This window comes from Gallinula chloropus, assembly GCF_964237585.1.
Source record: "Gallinula chloropus genome assembly, chromosome: 6".
NCBI classification, from domain to species: domain Eukaryota; kingdom Metazoa; phylum Chordata; class Aves; order Gruiformes; family Rallidae; genus Gallinula; species Gallinula chloropus.
The window spans coordinates 8,587,184-8,610,386 of record NC_140091.1 but is presented as its reverse complement, the minus strand read 5'-3'; the positions used below and the strand labels follow the sequence as shown (position 1 = coordinate 8,610,386).

Sequence of the window (23,203 nt, the reverse complement as noted above, 5' to 3'; positions counted from 1 at the left end):
CACTCACACCTTCTCCACCCTGTTAATTATTACAAGGGAAGCGATGAGGGCCAACCTGCACCAAAGTCCAGTGTGAGAGAGAAAATCAGCTGTTCGACTTGCTGCCATGAGCCAGCCGACCCCAGCTGCCACAGAGCTGCCCACGCTGCCGGGGGACACCACAGTGGCCTTTGGGGTGGCAGACATCATCGTCGTGGTTTTTTACTTTGTCTTTGTCCTGGCCGTCGGGATATGGGTGAGTGCCTGAGGTGACTGGGCTTAGGTGTGCCAGAGGCGGAGAGCCTTTGATCCTCCCTGGTCCCCTTCTGGGTACAAAGGTGTTTGCCTGCAAAGGGCATCCCCCGCACACACCGTTATCCCAGAGCCTATTGAGCAAGTCTGGGGGTGACAGTGACCTGCCTGTGAGCCCTCAGCCTCACATGGGGGCAACCAAAGGGTCATTCCCTGGAGATTCTACTGGGGATCATACCTTGTGCAGCAAAGGAGTTTCATACCAGGTTGTGGGCAGGCAGGGGACAAAAGAAAAGCCAGGGTGGGATGAAGACTGAAATGGGCCTTGAAAAAGCTTTGAGAAGATTGTTGCTAGTTGTTTGTTCATTTTGCTTTGTGAAGGCCTTTGTCATAGTGATCTGTGGTGGTTTTTCTTTCCCAAACTGTAAGGTGAAGGAGATGTCATTAAATAGGTACAAGCAGCTTCTTTCCAAAGCCCGGCTATCAGGAACCTACAGAAAGGCAGAAGCAATGGGGAAGCCTGGCATGTGTAACAGATAAACAAAGTCTGCAAGTGTATCTTCACATGCCTGAGAGCAGGCAGACTCCCAGATTTCTCCAAATCAGATGCCTTTCACAGGGGCCCTGCTTCAGCCTGTATCAGAGCCACACACTACCTGTCTGTGCTGCTCTGAGTAGGGCAAGCCTGTTGGCTGCAGTGATGCCCAAGGCAGTAGGACTGGGGTGGTGCAAGAGGTTGCTGATGGGATGGGCTGATGGGATGTTTCAAGGCTACTGGGATGGGCATGGGGTCTGACTTGAGGGTGGGTGAATGGAGGAAAACACTTTTCTTTTTCCTGTGTTTCCAGTCCTCGATACGAGCAAGCCGGGGTACCATTGGAGGCTATTTCCTAGCAGGACGATCCATGACTTGGTGGCCTGTGAGTTAAATTTATCCCTTCCTCATGGTTTGAAAGCAATTGCAGATGTCAGGAGGAGGGCAGGTCTAGTGAGAGCACCCAGACTATGCGTGTTTTAACTATGGTCTTGAGATGAAGAAAATCCAGCAGGAATCGCCCCATGCAGCTGCAGCATGGAGCTACCAGGCCAAAAGGACAGTTCAGCATTTTCAGGTTTTATCAGTTCTCAATTTCTCTGCTAAAGTCAGCAATAAAAATGTTTTCATGCTGATGGAAGTGAGGGAGTGCTGACTGCCTAGCTGGGTTTGAAACTCTTTTGCCCCAAAGCACCAAAGACACCGTTGTCCCCAAGCCAAGAGAGCATTAGGTAATCTAGGAATGTGCTATCCAGTAAAAAAGCATTTAGAGACTGAAGGAAAAATAATCCCAAAGCCCAGAACTATCTGAGCCCTTGCTATTTAGAGTAAAGTTGAGATTATTGACTAACGATGTAAAGGATATAAACTTCAAACCACTGAAGTATAAATCTTCACTATGAAGAAAATAAAAATCTATTGAAGGCGCCTTTTCTTGGGAGTGAAAGGTACATATAAAGATAATTTAAAGTTTGAAAGGAATAAAAACACCACAGGAATAAAGATTCTTCTCAGCCAATGCCAGACTCTAGCACCATATATCTCTCCAGTGAGTAGTGGGTAACAGAATGCACTTCTCAACCAAAACACTGTATTTTTTTCTTTTTCTCCTTTGGCTGTATGTTGCCCATAAATTCACTAGACTAGACTTCCAGCCTCTTCCATCAGAGACACATACACGTCTCTAAAATCCGTTATTTCATTTCTTAAATGTTCTTTGTACTTCTGTCTTGGCCAAGTGGCATTTAATGGAAAAGCTTAGCTTGGTGGTTTGCTCTAATTAGGAGGGGAAAAACTGAGAGATACTAAAATGGAACATTTTTCCCCAACATCACTCTTAAAAAAATAAAAATAAAAAAGAAGCCCCAATCCATTCTCACTGCTTTTGGCTCCAACCACAGCTGGCCACGGAGTCTGCTGGGTACAGGTTGGCTCTTGGCTCCTCTGACTTGCCATTCCATGTTTAAAGCAATCTCTAATGCTGTTCACTTTTCAGTTTTGTTTGCCAGAGAGCTGATGCCACCCCAGCAGCACTCCTGCAGGCTCAGCTCCTCATGGCCTTCACCTTGAGTACGTGACTGGCTTACATGTATTTATGTATTATTTTTGCAGGGGTGACAGATTTCTGCTGCATGTTAGACAGCCTCAACTAAACCCTGATATTACATTGCTGCTCCTGTGCAGTGCATCTTCTGTATTTCTGTAGCTGATATATAGATCTCAGGAAAATTGTTTACATTTCTTGAGAGCACCAGCCTCCACCTCAGTTGCAAATTCATGTTGCAGCAGACAGCTCTCTAATCAAGAGTTTTCTTAGACAGACAAGCAGGCAGAGCTGTTGGCAGGAATCAGTGTGGGTGTTGATGCCATATTAATGTTTTACCTTGCTCAAAAGTGAGAAGCAGATCAAATTCCATCACTCCTTGTTCCACATGTAGCAGCACTAAGGGGAGAAATGCTCCTTGTAAGCGACGTGGCTAAAAGCAAACTTTCTCTAGAGTAAAAAGTGCTGGACTTGTCCTTTGGGTAACTTCTCAGTTGACCTTGAGAGGGATTTGATGTTGGCATACAGAAAGGAGAAGAGGCTTTGTGCCAAATAGAAGTAGTAATTAAGTCAGATAGTCTTTGCCCTTTTTAAGCACCTGCTTCTTCCAATTAGGGTGCCACTCAGCCGTGGTAGGGACAGCCTACCATGCCCACAGCCTATGGTTAAAGATAACCTCAGACATTGGCATTTTCCAGCCTCCTGCAGAGCTGAATAGCATCAAACCTACATGTAGACATAGAACAGAAAAGGCCTGCATGTTCCTAACATCGTCCTTGCTAAGGTTCAGGGATCTCTTCCCTTGGGAGGAGCTCCAGGAGAGCACTGCTGTCACCATGGCTGTGTAAACCACCACATGGGTGTTCAGTGCAGGACTTGAGAAAGGCTGGGCTGTCAGCAACATATGGAGAGGTCAGGAAGGTTGGAGAGGGCACGTTGCTGGCTGACTAACAAGGGAGTGGAGAAATCCATCCTGTTTCATGGACATGGAGGTATCTGTGGCTGCTACCACACTCCCCTCACCCCTCTGTATTCCCCACAACAGGCATGTATCTCAGGAGAATATCAGCAAAGTGAATCCCAGTTCTGAGGTTAAGGTTTGCATTGAGTGGGGGTGGTGGAAGGGAGCAGACACACAGACTTTAAGGTATGAAAATGCAGTTTTCTTCAAAAGGAGTGAGAAAATCCAACTCTCCATTAGTTCCCAGCTACCTACCTACAAGGAGATGAGGCTCTTGGGGAAGTGAGAGCCTGGGGAATATGAAGCAGTAGTTCCTCAAGGTGACTTTCTGGGTTTTGTGCCTGTGCCATGTGTTTCAGATTGGAGCATCCCTGATGTCAAGCAACGTGGGCAGTGGCTTATTCATCGGCCTGGCGGGCACTGGAGCAGCTGGGGGCCTTGCTGTTGGGGGCTTTGAGTGGAACGTAAGAGTCAGTTTTGTTGTCAACTAAGATGTCACTGTTAACAAAGGGACTGGGGATTTGTCTCCAAAATCAGATGCTAACAGTATCAGAAGCTCCAAATTCTCAAGCCTCAGGAGAGAAGCCTCCAGACACTCAGACAGCCTTAAAAGCATGAGATCTTTATTTTATTTTAAGTGAAATCCACTAAAATTATTAACTCTTTGACCTCCTCAGAAGCACATGGACATATTTTTAAGCTTTAGTCTTCACTCATCAAGAGTAAAATGAAAGATAACGAATGCAGAAAAGTTACTTGAATAATCACAGCCTTCTGGGTACAGGGAGTTTGGAAAAAAAAAGCAGCATGTGTTCCTAAATTCAGTGTGAAGCCATGAGAATAGGCAACACTACATTCACCTGTCAACTGCCAAAATGTGACGTCTCTGGGGTGAACATCTGGGTGTGAAGGCAGGTCTCATTCTGCCCTATTGATGTGGCCTGGAACATTGCCACTGACACCACACAGAGCATGAAAACCAGGCCCTTTGTGTGTGATGCTAATGAAATTTCTCAGCTGCAGTGATCAGGAGTGAGATTAGTGCCAGCCTCACAATAAACATCACTCACCTAACTCTAAATCTCTTGTCTATATCAGCAGAGACTGCTAATAGTGCCGGATCCTTGCCAAGCACAGGCAGGGTCCACCAAAAGCCCTTTCCTGGCATATCTATTCACTGCACTGTTTTTTCCCTAAACCATTAAGATCACCTTAAGTCCTTTTGTGAAGAAATGGGAGCTTGTGTCCAGCATGGAACATGTAGGACATACCAATATTGCTGTACTTTAAATCTCTTCAAGTCATAAGATTGCATGTCAGAGCAACTCTAACTTCATTTCTTTCTGCTTGGAGAGGGACCTTAGATATGCCATTATTCTGTCCCTTTGCTGTGGGACATCACTCAGCTGCAGGGATCATAGGAGCTTCATTTACCTGAGCCAGGCTCTGCCACTGCAGGAGCGATGGCTGTTCTCCTCAGTTACTCACAATCTCTGCTCACAGGGATCAGTTTCATTTCTGATAACTTAACTGATCAAAGTAAAATCTGGACTAATAAGGTATTTGGATGAAAGATAATGGCCTGAGACAGCTAGGAGGTGAGGTTTGATAGTATAACAGCTTTTATTTATGTTCAAAATCTCCTGTTTGGATTTTTGCTGGATTTCAGAGAAGAAATACTTGATGAAAGATGCCTTTACACCTTCCAAAAGACCCTTCACCTGTGGCAAAACAACCCAACTGCCACTTTATCTACCAGAGACAGAAGCATATCTGCGTCAGCCTGCAAGAACATCCCGGCAGAGCTTTGCCGTTGCTTATTTTTATGCTCCGCAGGGACAGTCTGCTGCCTCAGCCTCATCACTTGCTAATCAAGCAACAAACAGATGCTCCCATCCTTCTCTGAATCACTTAACTCTTTACTGCCACCAGTGGTTTCAAAGGCCACCAAATGCACCACCATCTTTCAGAGATCCAGAGCACCAGAACACACCATCCTGCCCAAAAGACCAGGAGGTGGAACAGGAGAGACACAGGGCTTAGGAGGATAACTTCTAAAGCTTCTAATGGTGTTGCAATAACTCCTCCATTTGTCATCTCACATCTTCTGAGCAGGGAGAAAAAGACTGCTTCCCAGAAATATAGCACGTACCTTCCTGCTTTGTTAGGATGTCCCCTGACAGAACAGAGGAGAAGGATGTTCTCAAATGTTGAATCACATGCCTTTATTTCCTGTCTCCTTTACAGGCTACCTGGGCGCTTCTGGCTCTTGGCTGGATCTTTGTGCCTGTTTACATCGCAGCAGGAGTGGTCACCATGCCTGAGTACCTGCAGAAGAGATTTGGAGGGCAGAGGATACAAATCTATATGTCTGTGCTGTCCCTCATTCTCTATATATTCACCAAGATATCCGTATGTATCCCACTGAACACAGCCCTTGTGTCTTGGGCAGGGGGAGGTCATCCTGGTACAATGCAGGGCTGCTCAGAGGTAACTCAGATGTCCTTGAAAGGACCAGCTCAGATACCAGAAACAGCAGCAGCATGTTAGTGTGCTGCCTTGCTTGTGTAAACACCTGCCTCTGTATCGATCATGGAGACCTGTCCTAAGAGAGAGCTCTCATTAAACAGCAATGCCTGGTGAGAACTTTACAGGGATATAGCAGCTAATTACTAGGCAGTGTAAGTACTGTACGTCGTCTGCCTGCTTTTCCTCTGCTATCAGATCAAACCTTAGGCAATACAGACAGGGGAACTGCAGCATTGCCCCATCTGAGGATCTGGTTTGCTGCTCCTTGTAGATGTGAAAGTCTCCTAAATGATCATAAACCGGCAGTGACTCAGGTAGCTGAGATTTCAGCATTAGCTACGCCTTGGTTATTCCTCTCTCTTTCTGTCATTGTGTTGTGTTCACAGAAAGGACACTGTGAAAGGGGAGGTAGGTTCTGGCTTAGGACAAAACCTCGGCATCTTTCCTGGACTGTTTATGGCTTTGTACCCTGTTGGCAGCCAAAAAGCAATGCAAGTTACTGGGTATTTCCCTTCCTTTGAACACCGTTAATAAAGATGCAGAACTTAGGGTCAGAAATTTGCTAGGAACTGCCGGTGCCCCTGGAGGGAAGGACTGTGCTTCAGAGTCCTTTACAGGGACTAAAGATGTCAGTTCTCTGTCTCCAGCCTATTGTCCCATGGCTAGTACAAGTCAGCTTTCACTAGACCCTGAAGTATTTAGACTTCAGTTTGCCTTGGAAGATACTCACTGGAGATGCGGCACTTGTACCTTTTGCAGCTGAATTCAGGGTCCTTCTCCCAGGTTCATTATGTCTCAGGTCCTGGGAGGTGTGTTAAGAGGAGTTTGGGGCTGGGAGTATGGGATAGATTTCCTTCCAGTGGCCAGGTCTTGGTCATGTCAGCTATTGCTGCCACCACTGCCTCCAGGAGATTTGCTCTGTGGGATCAAAGCATTGCCCAGGATAATGTCCAGCAAAGAGGCATTAGAAGCCTCTTTTCTGTCTCTTGCACTGCACCACAATGTGCACAGCTACCCAGTCAGTGTAGGTGGTGAAAACAGACCAGCCTTGTACCACGACCTTCAGCAGAGCAGTATTTGCCAGTGCCTTTCAGAGCAGGGCCCTGGCCTCAGTCATTGCAGTTTCATCTCAGTGGTTTCTCCTCTGTGCAGCTAATTCACGCGTGGCTGACGGATGTGGCTGGTGGAGTTTATGGGCATGACAGGTGCTTTCTATTAAGCGGTGCTATTGTTTGTAGAGAGCTCATTTAGCGGCTGGCTGGACAGCAGGCAGTTGGTTACAAGAAGGATTTTTCTCCCTGTGCTTTTTGCCCAAACATAGGTTAGCAACCAGGGCACTGCAGAGTCTTCCCAGCTTGCAAAGAAAAACAGAGAGCTCAATACAACAGTGTTGTCAAAGGACTGATCCTGCACGGATACAGAGGCTCTTATATTTCTTGCTGGGAAGACAAAAACCAGATGTGGTGGTTCCTGACAGGGTTTGTCCTGTCTCAGGGTTACTGAGGTTGGGAGGTGCACTGGGTGCTTGTTTTTAAGGTGTTTATTTCAGGTATAGCAAAAGAAATCTTGCCCCATCCCTTCTGTCTCCCTTGGCAAATGTCTTCACCTGTATTTCACCCCTTGCCAGATTTGCAGGTGTCCTTTGGATCGATTTCCCAATGTATTGATTCCCCTATCACCCTCTGCCTTTGCAGGATGTTATCTGGGTAACTGCAGGTTTCGCCTGGTTTCTGGTTTCACTCTGTCAGTAGGTCCAAACAAAACAAAGCCCATGGGGTTTCTGTATTTCCAGAGGTCCTCAGCAGGTAGAACCTGTTTTTCTGGAGTCCTTCTAGTATGTTGAACTGCATGAATAGATGAGCAAGCTGTTGACATTTGCAGATAAATAAATCATGGCACAAGACATCAGTGATTCTTTGGGGGTCTTCCAAGCAGGAGTGTCTCCTGGACACTAAGCCGCCAAGATGGGAAGAATCTTGTCTCTCCTATTTGCCCCCGTTCCCTTCCTGTGGGTGTCTGGGCTCCTGCTTCCCATGGATGTCTTCACAGTCAGCAAAAGGAGTGATGGTTTCCATCAATACCACTGTGTACCAGTGGGGATTACGTGCTGTGTAAGATAGTCTTTATTTTGATGACATTTCAGTCCCTTGGCATAAGACCTCACTTTTACCCTCCTGCTGCCCCAGCTCCCCAGATGCTGAGAGCTCTGACCTGGAGGAACGATTTTGCTTACACCAAAAGAACAAGAAGGTTGACAGCCAACAGCCCCATGCTCTCTCCTCCTCTTCACCTTCGTGGTGTCCTCCCTCCCTTGTCACTGCTCCCCGCCGCAGAGGGCTGCAGGCTGCTTTATTAGGTTTCCCTTGCACGAAGCGCTGCTAATGCCAGGCTGCCCTTGGGCTTTTTTATTCCAGACAGACATTTTTTCCGGAGCCTTGTTCATCCAAATCTCTTTGGGCTGGAACCTCTACTTGTCCACCGTGGTCTTGCTAGCAGTGACTGCTGTCTACACCATAGCTGGTAAATAGCTGATTTTAAAAGAACCATTGTAAACTGGTGCCTAGGATGTAATTTTCCCCTTTCCTACACAGGGAAAAGTATTCAGGTCCTGGTCTGATGGAGACGTTCCCCTGCTGCTGGTAGTACCTGGCCTGTCACTCCCAGCTGTAGGAGACCTCTGGTATTCTCTTCTCCTGGTCCAAGGGGAACTGGTATCAGGGACCATTGCTGTTTTCTAGAGGATTTTCTAGCACTGCAGAAGGCTCCCAGTTCCCTTGGTGCAGATAGTTGCCACTGTCTGTATTTGCTCTTGTTTTCCCCTTTTGCAACATCAGCAACTTTAGATATTAGGAGGCTGACCTGCCTCCAAGTTCTCTGATGAATGTGGAAAAGCCCTTCAGGCCATTCCTTGTGGGACAAGTTGTGGCAGCTATAGGCTTCTAGGGACCAGTGCAGTGCCAGCTTCTCCCAGTGGGTCTGTCCTGAAATCACAGGGCTGGACCAAGAAAAACATTCTTCCCAGTGATGTGCCTGTTCCATTGTGCATGGTGACTGTTGTCTCTGGTTCTCCTGACAGGTGGTTTAACAGCTGTGATATACACAGATGCACTGCAGACCCTGATCATGGTGCTGGGAGCTTTGGTCCTCATGTTCATAGGTAAGAGGAACCTACAGTGGCATCATATGCTAGTTTAATGGTCCTGGGGTCATTAGACCTTAGCAGGGTATGGTACAGAAATTAGTTCTAACTACTCACAGAAGTGGTGTCAGCACAATGGGACTTACTTCATCCTCTGCCCTGTATGGAGGTGAGGTTCTGGGTAAATTCACCTTACTGGTTTGGGTATACCTGGAGCTGCCAAGGAGCTTGCAACACTGAATTCCCAAGGCCAAATTCAGCTCCTACTATGCTCATGTAAATTCAGAGTGATTCTGCCAACTTTCCCTGCTCACTTTGGGCATTACCCTGGATTCATCTGGACATAACTGAGCATTATTAAAAAAAAAATAAAAAAGCAACAAGGAAGTGACCATTGTCAGTCTTTGCTTTAAGCCTTCTTGGCAAACAGAAATATAGATATATCTTGTTTCATGTCATACCTTCCTGCTGTGGTTTTTGGAGGGTGGCTGAGCAAAGACTAGATGCTGAGGACATTGTGGGGATTAGGGTCATGGAGATTTTCTTACATTGATCCTCATCCAGGATGCACTGTTAAAACCACAAGGGCTCAGGGCAAAATCCAGCTGACTTCTGTGGAAACCTTGACTGCCAAAAGCAAGGGTGGAATGAAAAAAAGGAGATAAGAGGAAGATAGGAGAAAAGAAAAGCAATCATGAGGCTCAGATAAGGAAAAACACTTTGCAGCATGCACCAGACCTTAAATCACTGGCATTTTCTTTTCAGGATTTGAAAAAGTTGGCTGGTATGAAGGACTTCAGGAGAAATACAGCACAGCAATACCAAAGATCATAGTCCCAAACACGACCTGTCACCTCCCACGTGCAGATGCCTTTCATTTGTTCAGGGATCCAGTCACAGGAGACATTCCTTGGCCTGGCCTTATATTTGGTCTCTCTGTGCTGGCTCTTTGGTGCTGGTGCACTGACCAGGTAAAAACTCTGTGGGCAAACAACCACCCTGTTCTTTCCAGTCCACTCCTCAGTTTGTGAACTGAAACATGACTGTGTCTCACCATGTAGGAGTTACTACCTTTTTACTGATCTAGACCAGAATATCCCACTCCTTACACCTTCTCAGCGAGCTGCTAATTTTGCACTTCTTAGTGCAGCAAGAAAAGGTTATTTTCTTCTTTCTTTATCCCACTGTGGGCTGGTGAGCACTGGGAGTCATCATGCAGTTAGCGTGACAAGGATATGAGAATGTGGATCTGGAGCTGAGTCTGCAGTGACCTTGTGCAGACCTCCAGACAAGTCATTCATGTTACCAGAGGCCTCCTCTTTCTTACTCCTTTTCCAGCTACAAACAAGGAAAACTGTATTTGTTTCTCCAGACATGGTGCTTTGGTGCTTTAAGATTGGATAATTATGAGAACCCACCACTGCACTGTTACCAGAAGCCCTACAGCTTGCTTCATTCCCTGCCTCTTGCAGCCCTGCAGCTGCTGTCTCCGGTTCTCAAGGTGGCTTCATTTCAGTCAAGGGCGAAATGATTCCTGTAAAGGAAATTTCCACGCTGCCCTCTCTTATACCCTGTGCACTGAGCTCTGAGCAGTGGCAGCAGGCTGTAGTCAACCCAGATGGGAAAGTTGCCATTGGTATGCAAAACACCTGGGATCCTGCTGGATGAAAGTCATCCACGAGAGCGAGAGACAGAGAGGATGGATCCTGCTCTCCCTGTTGTGCTTCTGTCTAACTCTCTGCTCCCTTTCTGCACTGATTGCAGGTGATAGTCCAGAGGTCTCTCTCTGCCAAGAACCTCTCCCATGCCAAAGGTGGATCAGTGCTGGGAGGATATCTGAAAATCTTCCCTATGTTTTTCATTGTCATGCCAGGAATGATCAGCAGAGCTCTTTACCCAGGTAAGCTTTCCCATGGTCCTTACCAGGCTTTATACCTGCCATGACCACTGATCCCACAAAAGTCTGGTCTGCCAGTGCTTTTATACATCAGAAACTGCTGTCCTGCATGCCATACCCTTCCTCCACCTCCAGTGCCCCCACAGTGGCAGAAGTCACTGGGAGTATCCCTATGGGGCATACGTTGCCATTAGGGTCATATATCTCCGTGCTGTGGACATTGCATACATCTATCTAGCTGGAGGAAACAAGTGGGATGAAACACATGAGGCACAGAGGTTGCCCTTCAGGGCCTGTGGGTTATTTTCATTAGGTCTTTGGTGGGAGTTTTAGCAGTTCCTGGTCAGTTATACAAGAGAGCTCTCCTTTTTGAAAGAGCAAGTGTCCACTTCTGTTGTGTTCCAAGGAGCTCTCATTGCTGGTTCCTCAAACCATTTCTTGGGAAGAATAGCACTCCTGGAGGAAAGTGTCAGTGTCTTATGTGTCTTTTTCTCAGCTTTCCTCAAATGAGGGTAAGTCAGAGACACCCTTGGCAATCCAGCTGACAGGTTCATAAGAACAGGCCAGTTCCCACAAGTGACCAGTCATCAAGCATTGCAATTATGCAACCTCCAGGAGAGTTACATACCCTGTACAGAACTGCAAAATGTCATCTCAGAGTTTCACCTTTTACCATGTAAAACGCTCTTCACCTCCACTCATTCTAGCTGCACCTCTGAATTTATATGTAACCACAAAGGGCATCAAATTTTCTCCCATGAATTAAGCAACATACGGCTCAATGGGGTTTACACTGACTTCTCATTTTCCTGTCTTCTACAGATGAAGTGGGATGTGTGGACCCAGACATCTGCAAAAGGGTCTGTGGAGCTGCAGTGGGTTGTTCCAACATTGCCTATCCCAAACTTGTGATAGAGCTCATGCCTGATGGTGAGAAGCATTTACACTCGTGGAAGTGGGCTTGAGCCGTGCTCTGCATCGGGCTGCTCTTACCTCTCCTAAGGATGAGGAACTTACTGCAGTCACCAGACATCAGGTTGAAAAAACAGTGCTGAGAGGCCAAACCTCTAGTCCTGATTTTTCCTTCCCTTTTTTGCTCCCCCAGGGCTCCGAGGTTTGATGATTGCTGTGATGATGGCAGCTTTGATGAGTTCCCTCACCTCCATTTTCAACAGCAGCAGCACTCTCTTTGTTATAGACATCTGGCAGCGGATCCGCAAAAAGGCTTCGGAGCAGGAGCTGATGATTGTGGGCAGGTCCTTACATTTCTTTATGTCTTGCTGCTCTCATCATCTGCTTTGAGTGCAGCATTTACATTCTTCAGTCTGGACTCACCGATAAAAATCTGGTGCCTAAAACACAGAGCAGGAATGCAGTCTGGGAAAGAGCATTACATTTTCCAGCTCCATCTCAGATAGACCTGGTCAAAGAGAAACACTGAGCATACCACTGAACTAGGTGGATCCTTCTCTCTCTATCCTCTAAATTTTACATAAATACTGCCTTAAATGCAACTTTTAGAAAAGCCAAAGTCGCTCTGGAGTCACTGTCAGCAGAGATCTTTAAGAGCAGGGTGTTTTTGCTTGAGATAGAAGTGATATGTTGCAATTACTTCTTTTTTTCAGGGAAAAGTGCAGAGAGCTGGGCCTCCCAGCTCTCTATCTCTCTGATAAGTTATAGTGCCCTTTGCAAGCAAGCATTGGTACTGCCTTATATCAAGGGGCATATAAAGTTCTCCTCCTGACAGCAGAATTTAAGCTGCATTCTGCCTGTCTGTGGTGCTTTTCCTCTACTGTCATGAGCATTAAGTCTCTAAACTTTGCTGTGGGGGGTGGGTCAAGGCTGTAGGCAATCTTATACTCCACCACTGTAGAGTAGGAAGAGAGGGAAAGTACTTCTTGTTCAGCAACTTGGAGAAACCTCTATAACATACCATGCAAAGATGAAGGAAGGTTATGGTATGCACCTGAGAGCCCAGAAGCAATTTTAATAAGCAGCAAATTAGTTGGAATTTGACAAAGGCAAAAAGCTGAGCAGGTTATTTGCTTGGAAATGTAGCAGAAAGATTGCTTCTGCAAGCTTCCAACTCCTCCTCTCTGTTGCACCCAAGAGTTAGTCCTTTGAAGAATGTAGCACTCTCTGGGACACACCAGGTTGAAGGGCTTGCGCTGATCCTGCTCACAGTGGGAGCCACTGTGTGCTTGTGGATATCTCATGCATGTTGACTGGCAAGTCCTAGCTGAGCTCACTCTGCAATCTGGGAAGTTAGCTCTGGGAATTGGTTGAATTGACTTTTTAAGAAGAAAACAATTTTCTCTTTCCCTGTGTACATGGGGAAAGGTTCCTCTCAAGAGTGGCCTGTGGATTTCTTCTTAGGAAGTTGTGAGAGCAGTTGGAGGTGTGCCTTCCTGCAAAACTTCCTTTTCAGGCAGACTCCACTATCTGCAGAGCTAATACGATTTTATCCTCATCTTTCAGAATCTTTATCCTCATCCTTGTAGTCATCAGTATTCTCTGGATCCCAATCATTCAGTCAGCCAACAGCGGAAAGCTCTTTGACTACATTCAGTCCATAACCAGCTATCTGGCCCCGCCGATCACAGCTCTCTTCATCTTGGCAATCTTCTGCAAGAGGATTAATGAGCCTGTAAGTAGAATGTCAAAACCCAATTGATATACATATTTAATCTGATAAAGTAAACAAATAACTCTCCCCTCGCTAACTAGCCTTTGAGACTCTTAAAATCCAAAGCCAGACCAGCTAACTGTGACAAGTAGGCAGCCCTTGCCTGGCGTGCATTAGTGGATCAGTTCTTACTCCAGTCTCTAGTGCACATGTGTTTGCTTCCAGAAGCTACAGCAAATCTCATTTGAAAGCATGAAAGGCAAAGGTGTTCCACACTTTAGGAATGATGTGTCAAAGTCTACTTGGAGACATGTTGCTAGGAAGAGATACTTGCATTGTCTGTGCTCTATCTCTTCCATGTTCAAGGGCAGAAAGACTAAATGATGATTTTTAACTGAAAGCATCCTCCTTCGAGGCATGTCAGTCTGAGTTTCCATCAGGCATAAAAGGTCTTGGTTGAAGAAAGTGAAGAAAAAGAAAAGGAAAAAGAGAAAACTTTGACCAAAGATAACATATGTAGTGACCTTTTCTTTATGCCTGCTTTTTCACAGGGTGCTTTCTGGGGCCTTATGGTTGGGCTAGCTGTTGGTCTCGTCCGGATGATCATGGAGTTTATTTATAGCACACCATCTTGTGGTGAGGAGGACAGAAGACCAGCTGTGCTAAAGGACTTGCACTACCTCTACTTTGCCCTCATACTCTGTGTCCTCTCTGCGATTGTCATTGTCCTTGTTAGTCTCTGCACCCCACCGATCCCCGAAGAAAAGGTAAGTGACTTGCAGTGCCACCCTTTTCCCAGAGCCCCCCTTTGGGTTCCAAAAAATCTCTGCGACCTGTCCTTTTCCTCCCATGGTTAAGAAATGGTGTGTAATGCAGATGGTGCAAAGAAGCCCTTGCTCCTCAGCTTTCTATTCCCCAGGTCGCACAGTGTTAATGCTTCCTGAGGCACTGAGTGCTTCAAATTGAGTGTGAGTTCCCATGCTGTGCCTAGAGCTGGGCAGACACCACAGCCCATCATAGCTGGAATAGAAAGAAAAGAAGAAGGGGAAGGAGATGAAATCATATTACAGAGTGCTGCTGAGGAGGAATTAAATATATCTAATTGTAGCATCCACCCTGTTTCAGCAGAGCCAGCATCAATCTTGCAGGCAAACAAGATTAATACCTTTTGCAACATGGGCATTTAGGAAAATAACATTTTGTCCCAATGTGATCTCAATTACACCTAATAACTTTGAGTCAGGCACAACTTTCTTTTACTTAACACTTTAAGATGGTGCAGAGTAGGGAGGCTTTATATAATAAAGCCTTAAAACAATTCTTCCCAGTCCCAAGTTTTAAAACCCCTGCCACCTACCCTCAAGGTTTACTGGATAGATTTAAACCCCCTATTTTTTCCTGTCTCACTGCATGAGGAAACAAGGGCGATGCCATCATGGCATTTTCTATCTGTTGCTTCCTCATAACTTGTAAAGCATTAACCACTTCCATCAATGTTTGATTGAACGTTAGTGGTGTCAAAGATACCCAGCTCCTAAAGATTACATGAAAGCAGGTGCTCAGATAGAGGAAGGAGGGGGGGAGAGGGGCTGTCTCTGTGTCTGCTTTGAGATAAAGTCTCAGCTTTTATTAGCTATCAGAGGATCCACATGGGAGAGAGAAATACTGGCAAGGAGGCACCATTAGTTCTGCTGCTTACGTTGTTCACTACTGCTCAGGGGTGGCCAGATGGTTGCCAGCAATTAATTACTGTGGCTTAATGAGTTCCCACTCATCATCTGACCTGTGATAACTAAACATGTGCGGTGCTCCCTGCCCACAGCAATAGCAAGATAAGATGCATTAACATAGTGCTGGCAAACTGAACATCATACCAACAGTTTGGGAAATGGAGAAACTGGCCACAGCACTTACAGGCTTTTCAGTCTGGCCTCAGAGGTACAAAAACGTTTAAAGCACATTTTAGGGGTGGGGGTGTCAGGATTAAAACCTACTATACCAGCATCAGGAATGGAGACTGTTCATAAGGGATTCTTTAGAGGAGATTTTCTGGAGAAATAGGTGAGTTAATAGGTGCTGGATATAAGGGACCTTACTGATATATTCTTCAAAGGGCCAATGCTCAGAAAAGGTGGATTCAGACTGGAAGTGATCTAGGGATGGTCAGGGAGGATAGGGGTTTGTTGGAAACAGCTGCATGCAGTTATTTCAGAGGAACAAAGGATGATGGGTGGGGGCTGCTCCCTCAGGTAGAGCCAGGCAGGGAGGAGAGCTTGCTAAAGGGCAGTGCTGATGATGAAAAGGCTGGGCTTTTATTGGGGAGTTTTCTAAAGAGGGATGTTCAGGCTATTCAGGATATTTGAAGCTCTGGTTCTTCCCTGTCATATGTGTTGGCCAGCTCACTTTACGAGCCTCAGACATTTCCCCCATAAAAATCACATGGGGCCGGTTCTTCTGGCCCTTATCTGTGCAGTGCTGTGAGATGCCATGATGAAAGACACTGTGTAAGCACTGGCAATTACACCATTTATTTTGTCAAGCAAAAGGAAAAGAAAAACAAGCCACCAAAGGAAAAGCCAAGGAAATACAGTGATAGATCATACTTCAGCAGATGTAAATCAGCATAGCTCCATTGCCTTCAAAGACCAGGAGCAGCTGTTGAGCACAGTTATGCCATTTTACACCAGCTGAGGATCCACTGGACAACTTTAAATATCGAATCTCAATGCTTTGCAGATAGTAAATGGGCAAAAGGAGAAGAGAGATCTGTATCTGCTGTTACAGTGGTACAGCCGATGTGCCTGGCTTTAAATGAATTACAATCCGAGAACTGCAAGCTGTAGCACTTTCTCCTGCTGTTTTGGACACTCTCCCATCCCTGTGGTGATTGATGCTGTGCTGGAAAACAAGTATGCAAGGAATTTGTTTGGTATGCTCCAGAGTTCATATGTCTTCATTGTAGGTAGTCCATATTGTGTCACGCCGTCCTTGAAAACCCTGCAAAAGAGCTTACAATTAAATTTGAGACTGTGAAGCTAAAAAACAACTGTCAGGTGCCAGATGGCATTTTGGAACAGAAGGATTTATTCTAGTTTACAAACAAGAAAAGAAAAACTTTGCTGAGCTCTTGCAAACTCCCCTGCCCAAGGAGAATGTGAGGGTGAAAAGGGAGAGGAACAGACCACAAAGCATGAGTGCTACAGCAGCTGGTCACCCCAGGGGCTGGGGCTCACTCAGACAGGCTGGTGGATTGGCAATTCTGCTTTATGTGCTCTGGAGTCAGAGCAGTTTCCCCTGTGTCCTGGGAAGGGCTTCAGTGGCTCCTTCAGATGCATGGTGTAGGAGGAGCACCAGCCTTCTTGGCTGGAATGAACCCACACCCTGCCCTCCTGGGGTGCTACAGCTGAAGCTCCCGCAGCATCAAGTGGCACTGACAGCAAAGTGTGCTCAGCTCTTGTGGGAACCAGGCACTCACAGAGCAGCAAATTAAGTGGGGGACACAGAGCAGTGCCCCTGCACGGCCTGCAATGGGAAGCAGAGCCACAGAGCACCCAGGACACACCATGCAGCTCTCCCTGTTCCACTGCCCTTGGGCATGGTGGCCTCAGACAGCCTTTCCAAGGTCTGAGCCAAGTCTGCTAACACAGCTTCTCCATCAGCAGTTCTCATTTATGTTTTTGCTTACTTTCTCCAGGCATGGAAAGTGTGCCATCATCTGTCCCCCTTCCCCACTCCTTTGTGAGTCTGTGCCAGGGAAGCAAAGCCAGCCCCGTGATGGCCTCCATGGCCACACAATGCTGCTCGTCTGCCCTGGCACGTGTCCTTCTGGGGATGGCAAAGAGGAGAAAGGGGGAATCTCGAGTATTTCAGCCAGCCAAAACCACCACAGGGGAGCCTGAAGCTGGAGTGTGACTGTGATGCTTCACTGAAGGTGGTGGTTTGCTTTAGTTGGCCATGGTCAAAGCACCAGCTTCTGGTGGGTCAGTGGGATGACATGTGATAAGGTTACCTGTGTATCTGTGCTGCTTTCAATAGGGAATTGCTCTTGTCTGGCAGCATCTGAGGCCCAGGTAAACTCCAGCCCTTGCAGATTTTCCTGCAATGTGAAGAGACAGTCATCCAGTGACACATGGGAACAGGAGGAGAAGGGAAAAGTTTTGGAAATCCTTTACTCCCCTGAAACTTTGCTCTGTTCCTGTGACATTTCCTAAGTGATTAAAAAGGAAAGAAAAAAAAAAAAGAATCCTTGAGAAAGATGAGGATCATCAAATCAAAGCAATTTAGCACATGGTGACAAGAAAGATTAGCCCTGCCCAATGCTCATCTTGGTTGAAAATGATTTAAATAAAGCTATAAATCTTCTGGAAATTATGCAACATTTTGTGTCAGCTGGAAACTCCTGCCTAGATTTGTGTGTGTAAAGTTCAAAAATGAAACTCACGTTACTTTGTGAGTGACCCATTTGAGATGTTCATTTCCATGCAGGCAGAGCAGGGAGGCAACTGCTCCTCAGGCAAATAGGTGGCTTTGCCCAGACTGTTGTCACCACTGCAGCTTTGCTGTCCCCATCCCATCCTGTGGCTCCTCTGCAGGGCTGCTGACAGGCTGGAGTGGGAGGGCAGCCCATGGACCTGGGCAGCTGGGACCTGAGTGGGATTGATGAGCGTGGTCCTTGCTGCCTGGCTCAGATGGAGCACACAGAGGTTAGGAAGTGGTGATGCCATCAAGCTGCTTGGTGTGCTGTGGTCAGCCAAGGAAACAGCAGGGCTGGCTTGGATTCAAAGCCCCAAGCCCCTGGGATGGTTAACCCCACCCCACAGCTGCAACAGGGCCACTGTGAGGTTAGCAAGATTAATGTCCCCTGGGTGCTCCTGGTGTCCCAGAGAGGAGAAGACTTTCAGGCTTGCCATAGGACAAGAGTTCTGCTTTTGTGAAGCAGGGCAGGGGGCAGCCACAGCATCCTGTCCAGGACCAATGGTCTATCATGGTTTTCAATGGTTTCTTCACTGAAAGACTGTGGAGAGAGGGAATGTCTTGTACTGGCCCAGTAGAGAAAAAAAAAAGTAAAACCAACAGACAATCAAACAAGAGGGAAAGTGTTTGGCCAGAGCTCAGGTCTTTTCTACTTGCAACTACGCCTGTTGGTTTCACATATGATATAATCCTCCCTGTGAACTGTGACTGGATATTTGCTGTCGTGGCTCTGTCTGCCCATGTAGCTGCTGTTCTTGAACACATACCTGCAGTCACAGAGCAGTAATGCTGCTTTTCCCACTAAGACAAGCTCGTTTGGAAGTGCAGGTTGCTGCTTTGATGTGTTGCTTTGTCCCAGCTGTGTGATTCAATGTTCACATTGGGTTTTCTTTCCCTATAAAACACCACCAGAAGATCCTCCAGTCCCTCCCCATGTCCCAGAGAAGGACCTGTTCAGATACTGGTGTTCCATTGGCCATATGCCTGTGCTATGCCCCTATGGCCATACATACATATATATATATATATATATATGCATTGTGTCCCTGTGGCCATATACCTGCATGCCAGTGCCCAGCTGGTCTTTCTGTGCTGAGGGTACAGCTGCTGTCTGTCATTGACTGTATCCAGAGAGGGTTATCTCAGTGGTTTTTTCAGAATTTACCTTCCCAGTTGGAGGGCTGCCACTGCAGACACAGATCATCATTACTTCACATCAACCAAGTGAACCCAGCAAATCGGAAGGTGCTGCTTCAATGTCTATTAAAAAGTTACTCCTGGTAGAGACAGGGATGGAACAGGTTAATTAGGAAAAAAGCCACAGGAAAAAAAGAAAGAAACTAGATTAATTCACCCTTTTTCCTCAGCTTTTCTGCTCCAAGTGGATGGTGCCAGCCTTGTTTTCAGGTTGTGGGCACTTGTGCAGAAGGGAGGTGAGAGAAAGTGGGGGAACAACCCCAGAACAGGTGTGTCAGCACCAACTTGGATCTGTGCCCCTCAAAAAGGGAGATGACTTACTTGCCAGTTTGGGACTGACAAGCAATAACCTGTTTATTCTCTGTCCCACTTTGCAGCTTGCTTGCCTGACGTGGTGGACAAGATACAGAAAAGCATCTGCCATTGACCTGAAGAACTGCAAGAGGGAAGAAGCACAGATCAACCCACCCAGTGGAGAGAGTGACCTGGTCGAAAGTGCAGACTCAGGGGGAAAGGAGGAGACAGGTAGGGTGTCTCTCTCTGAACAAGCACGCTCACGTGCACAGCCAAGATCTTATGTAAATCCCTCTAAAGCTCATGAGAGGCCATCTGTTGCCTCCCCTGGAGTTAGAGCTTGTATTGTGGGGTATAGCAGTTATAAGGATGTGACAAACAAAGGTGTTGTGGTTCTTGGATCTCCCTCCAAACATTTCTTCTAGGATTTACCTTCATGTTGTAATCCTCTCAATGGCTCAGAAGAGCTGCTGTTCCTGAAAAAAACAGAAACCCCACTATTCACTAAAATGTTTTCCCTTTTCCTCCCTAGAACAAGTTATTCACCCAGGCAAACTACCCCAGTGCAGTTCTGCCCAAGTCACAGTGTTATTTTAGTGCTTCAGACCTGCACACTTAATGGTGTGCTGGACTCCTTGGATGGGTGTCAATGGCCACTTACAAACCTCCCTTGGGAGGGTGAAGGCCCATGCTGGAACACTGCTCCTCACCCTATGGACACTGGGCTTTGTGCCATGATGCTGCATTTATTTCTCTGTCATGATGAGATGCTCTTGAGGAGCTCCAGAACACTGCTGCAGGCATAACCAGAGCAGCAGCTGCCACCAGCACTATGACAGTGGTGACAGGGTCTGTAATTTCAACTTTTGGCAGAAAAAAGTGGCATCCTTTCCTGTCCTCATCACTGGTGGGAGATGCATGTGCTAGAGCTGCCTCCTGCTTTCCCCTGTGTGTGGGGAAATTCACCCTGTGGTGCTGCAACACAATAGCATCACAGTCCAAATGGCCTGTGAGACACTGGGGCAGATGTGTGCACTTCATGGAGGTAAATGTGCAAGCCTCAGTTTTGTCCTTAACATGCCACTGGTATCTTTCATCTTCCCTTAGGATATAAACCATCATTAAAAATCAGAGCCAAACTGCTTAAATAGGTGTGTGCTCTGCCATGGATATTTAATAGGAAGGAAGGCTGAGAGTCAAACGAATTTAAGACTTGTCAGGAGACAGAACAGTAGCAGGAGATGCTACACAGGCAAGTTCTTTTCAGAGTGGACAGAGGTTTATTCCACAAAGCCATTTAAAAACCTGCAGCTTTCTGGTTTTACACTTAACCTTCCAAGGTTACAGAGCAGAAGAACTCACAAGAAAGGCAGAGTATAAGATTTCTTCACTCCTTCCTTTTGCTGGTCAGTCCAAAAGACGCTGGTACCAATTACAGCCAAACTAAACAGAAGCAAACTAAAGAAATCTTGGCATTTTTTTTCCCCCTCAGTAAACAAAGTTTGGGTCTAAGTTGAATGCAACCACTCAGCATTATTTATTATTTCTTAGCTAGTCCTACTTCATTTATCTAGCTCAGATTTTTATAAACAAATGTCTTGGTATTTTGGTAATTAGTAATGATGGGAAAGGAAATGTGAAACGCAGCAGTTGACAGTTTAATGAGGTTTTTTTTTTAATTCCTCCAGGTAACACCTTTTTCCAGGCCTTCTGACATTCTGCATTTCAAAAAAAAAGGTTATATTTGGAAAGAGCAGCCAGTGAAATACACACGGCACAGGGCTGACAATTAAAGCACATACTTCACCCGGCATGTCACGTGTAATAAACAAGCCAGGAGATCTCTAAATGGACCGTCATGCTGTCAGAAATTTGTGAAAGTGGATGGAAGCTGGGTCAGGGAGGAGGGGGAAGAGGTCTGTTAATTAACTAATGAGTGATTGGTGTTGCAATCAACCAACTGTAATCAGGCAGTATTGCACATGGTCCAGGCAGAGCTTTCCTTTCCCTAACTCCCATCACCATCTTGCCTCTCTCATCCAAGGTGCATCTCAAGCCCCCAGACTGACCAGCACACCTCCAAACTAGTGGAATGAGAGAGGGAAGAGTCCCTGCTAGATGCTAACACCCATTTTTTGGTCTATCCCTCACAGCAGCCAAGCCTCCCTGCTGGAAAATGCTGTACTTGTGGTTCTGCGGTCTGTCCAGCGGCCCTGCACCCACCCTGTCCCAGGAGGAGAGAGCTGCCCTGGAGCAGAGACTCACCAGCATCGAGGAGAAAACCCTGTGGAAGACTGTTTGCAACGTCAATGCTATTCTCCTGCTGACCATTAATGTCTTTCTGTGGGCATATTTTGGCTGAGGTGGGGTCAGGCAGCATGTGGCTTTGGTTTCTCTCAGAGGTTCTCATATTCATATCTAAGCCAGAGGCGTCGGGTGACAGGGACCCTGGTGATGGTCCCTGGAGGTGCTGGCATGCCTTGGCACAGCCCTTCCCCAGAGGCACTCTTTGCTGGAAATGACTTTCAGGGCTCAGTTTATCTGTAAGATAAGGTGTGACCAAGACTCAAACCTGGTCACATACAGGATACAGGGGATGTGTGTAACAGCATGAAGTCAGGAGACCTGGGGTTCATTTTAAAGGTGCCAGGCCAAGTCCAGCAAGGAGCAAAGGCTTTGGGACGTTTGGTTGTGGCATGGCTGGGTCCTTGTTCTCTCATGCACCACCTCAGGGCTGACTGCACCTCTGCTCTTGGTGGGAGGACTTCTGGTGTACACTGCTGTGGGGTAGGAGACTTAAGCACTACCTGCAGGTTTTTTTACATGGACAAACTTCAGATAGGATTGGTTTGAGATCACTGGATCAGCTCAACAGACAGAAACTTGGCTCCCACAGCCACTCCAGGATCTGTTTTGGGACATCCCCCTCTCCCCCATCCCAGATGGCATTGGCAGCCGGGACTGGGGTTTCCCCAGCCTCCCTGAGCCCCCCCCACCTTGCCCACTCTGATGTGTGACAGTGGGTCTGACAACAGCCTGACCTTGTTTACTCACCAGGCCAGTCCTGCCTCGTAACAGCATTACCAGCAATAAAGGTGCCTTAGTAACAAAGCCAATTTTGACTTTGGGTTATTGTGGTTATATATCCTGCACTGACACACAAAGGTCTCCCTGGGACCACGGTGACCTGGCTGTGGTAGGGAAAAGAAATACTCCCTCCTTGGGCCAGGTCCAAGGCTGGACCTTGCTCTCCTTGAGTAAGTCCAGGCCCCTCTTACCTGCCTTGGTATCATGAAATGTGTCATGGCTATAACCTTTTAGTCCACCTCCAGAGGAAGTTACACTGTTAGTATCCTTGTCTGGGGGTTAGGATGCTACCCTGGAGAAGGCCCACTGAGATGTGACCCCCCCCTCCACTCCAGCATCTGAGGGGCATGTCCAAGCCACCAGCATGGGCTGTGTGGGGAGGTGAGGCACAGTGCCATAAAGATGAAGAAAATGAGTTGTGAACCATCATGGAGAGAGGACACAAGCCTCTGTGCCCACCCACCATAGAGAGCCCAGGTCATGGTTCCCCCACTTACCTGCAGTTTGGATGGAGGAGACTGAATCAGCCGTGCAGAAAGGGCTCTGTGCTGTGCTCAGGCAGGTCAGTACCAGCATTTGCTTTTTCTAAGAGGGAAAAGCAGATCTATTTGAATAAGGGAGATCTCTACCCTGCCAGTCACCCACCCATCCCCATGGGACAAGGCACAGGCTGAGGAGCATGCCCTGTCTT

General features: G+C 46.9%; 1 protein-coding gene across 1 annotated transcript; it reads left to right on the top strand.

The window, feature by feature from the left end:
• On the top strand, positions 1–21,787 carry SLC5A9 (solute carrier family 5 member 9; the record flags this gene model as incomplete). Its single annotated transcript, XM_084265950.1, has 14 exons — positions 1–235; positions 1,080–1,151; positions 3,630–3,734; positions 5,518–5,682; positions 8,214–8,319; positions 8,876–8,956; positions 9,704–9,909; positions 10,703–10,838; positions 11,658–11,765; positions 11,941–12,091; positions 13,314–13,482; positions 14,013–14,228; positions 19,509–19,656; positions 21,579–21,787. Exons 1-14 carry the CDS (start codon positions 107–109, stop codon positions 21,785–21,787), a joined length of 2,001 nt encoding a protein of 666 aa, XP_084122076.1. The 5' UTR covers positions 1–106.
• Positions 21,788–23,203: the final 1,416 nt, after the last annotated feature.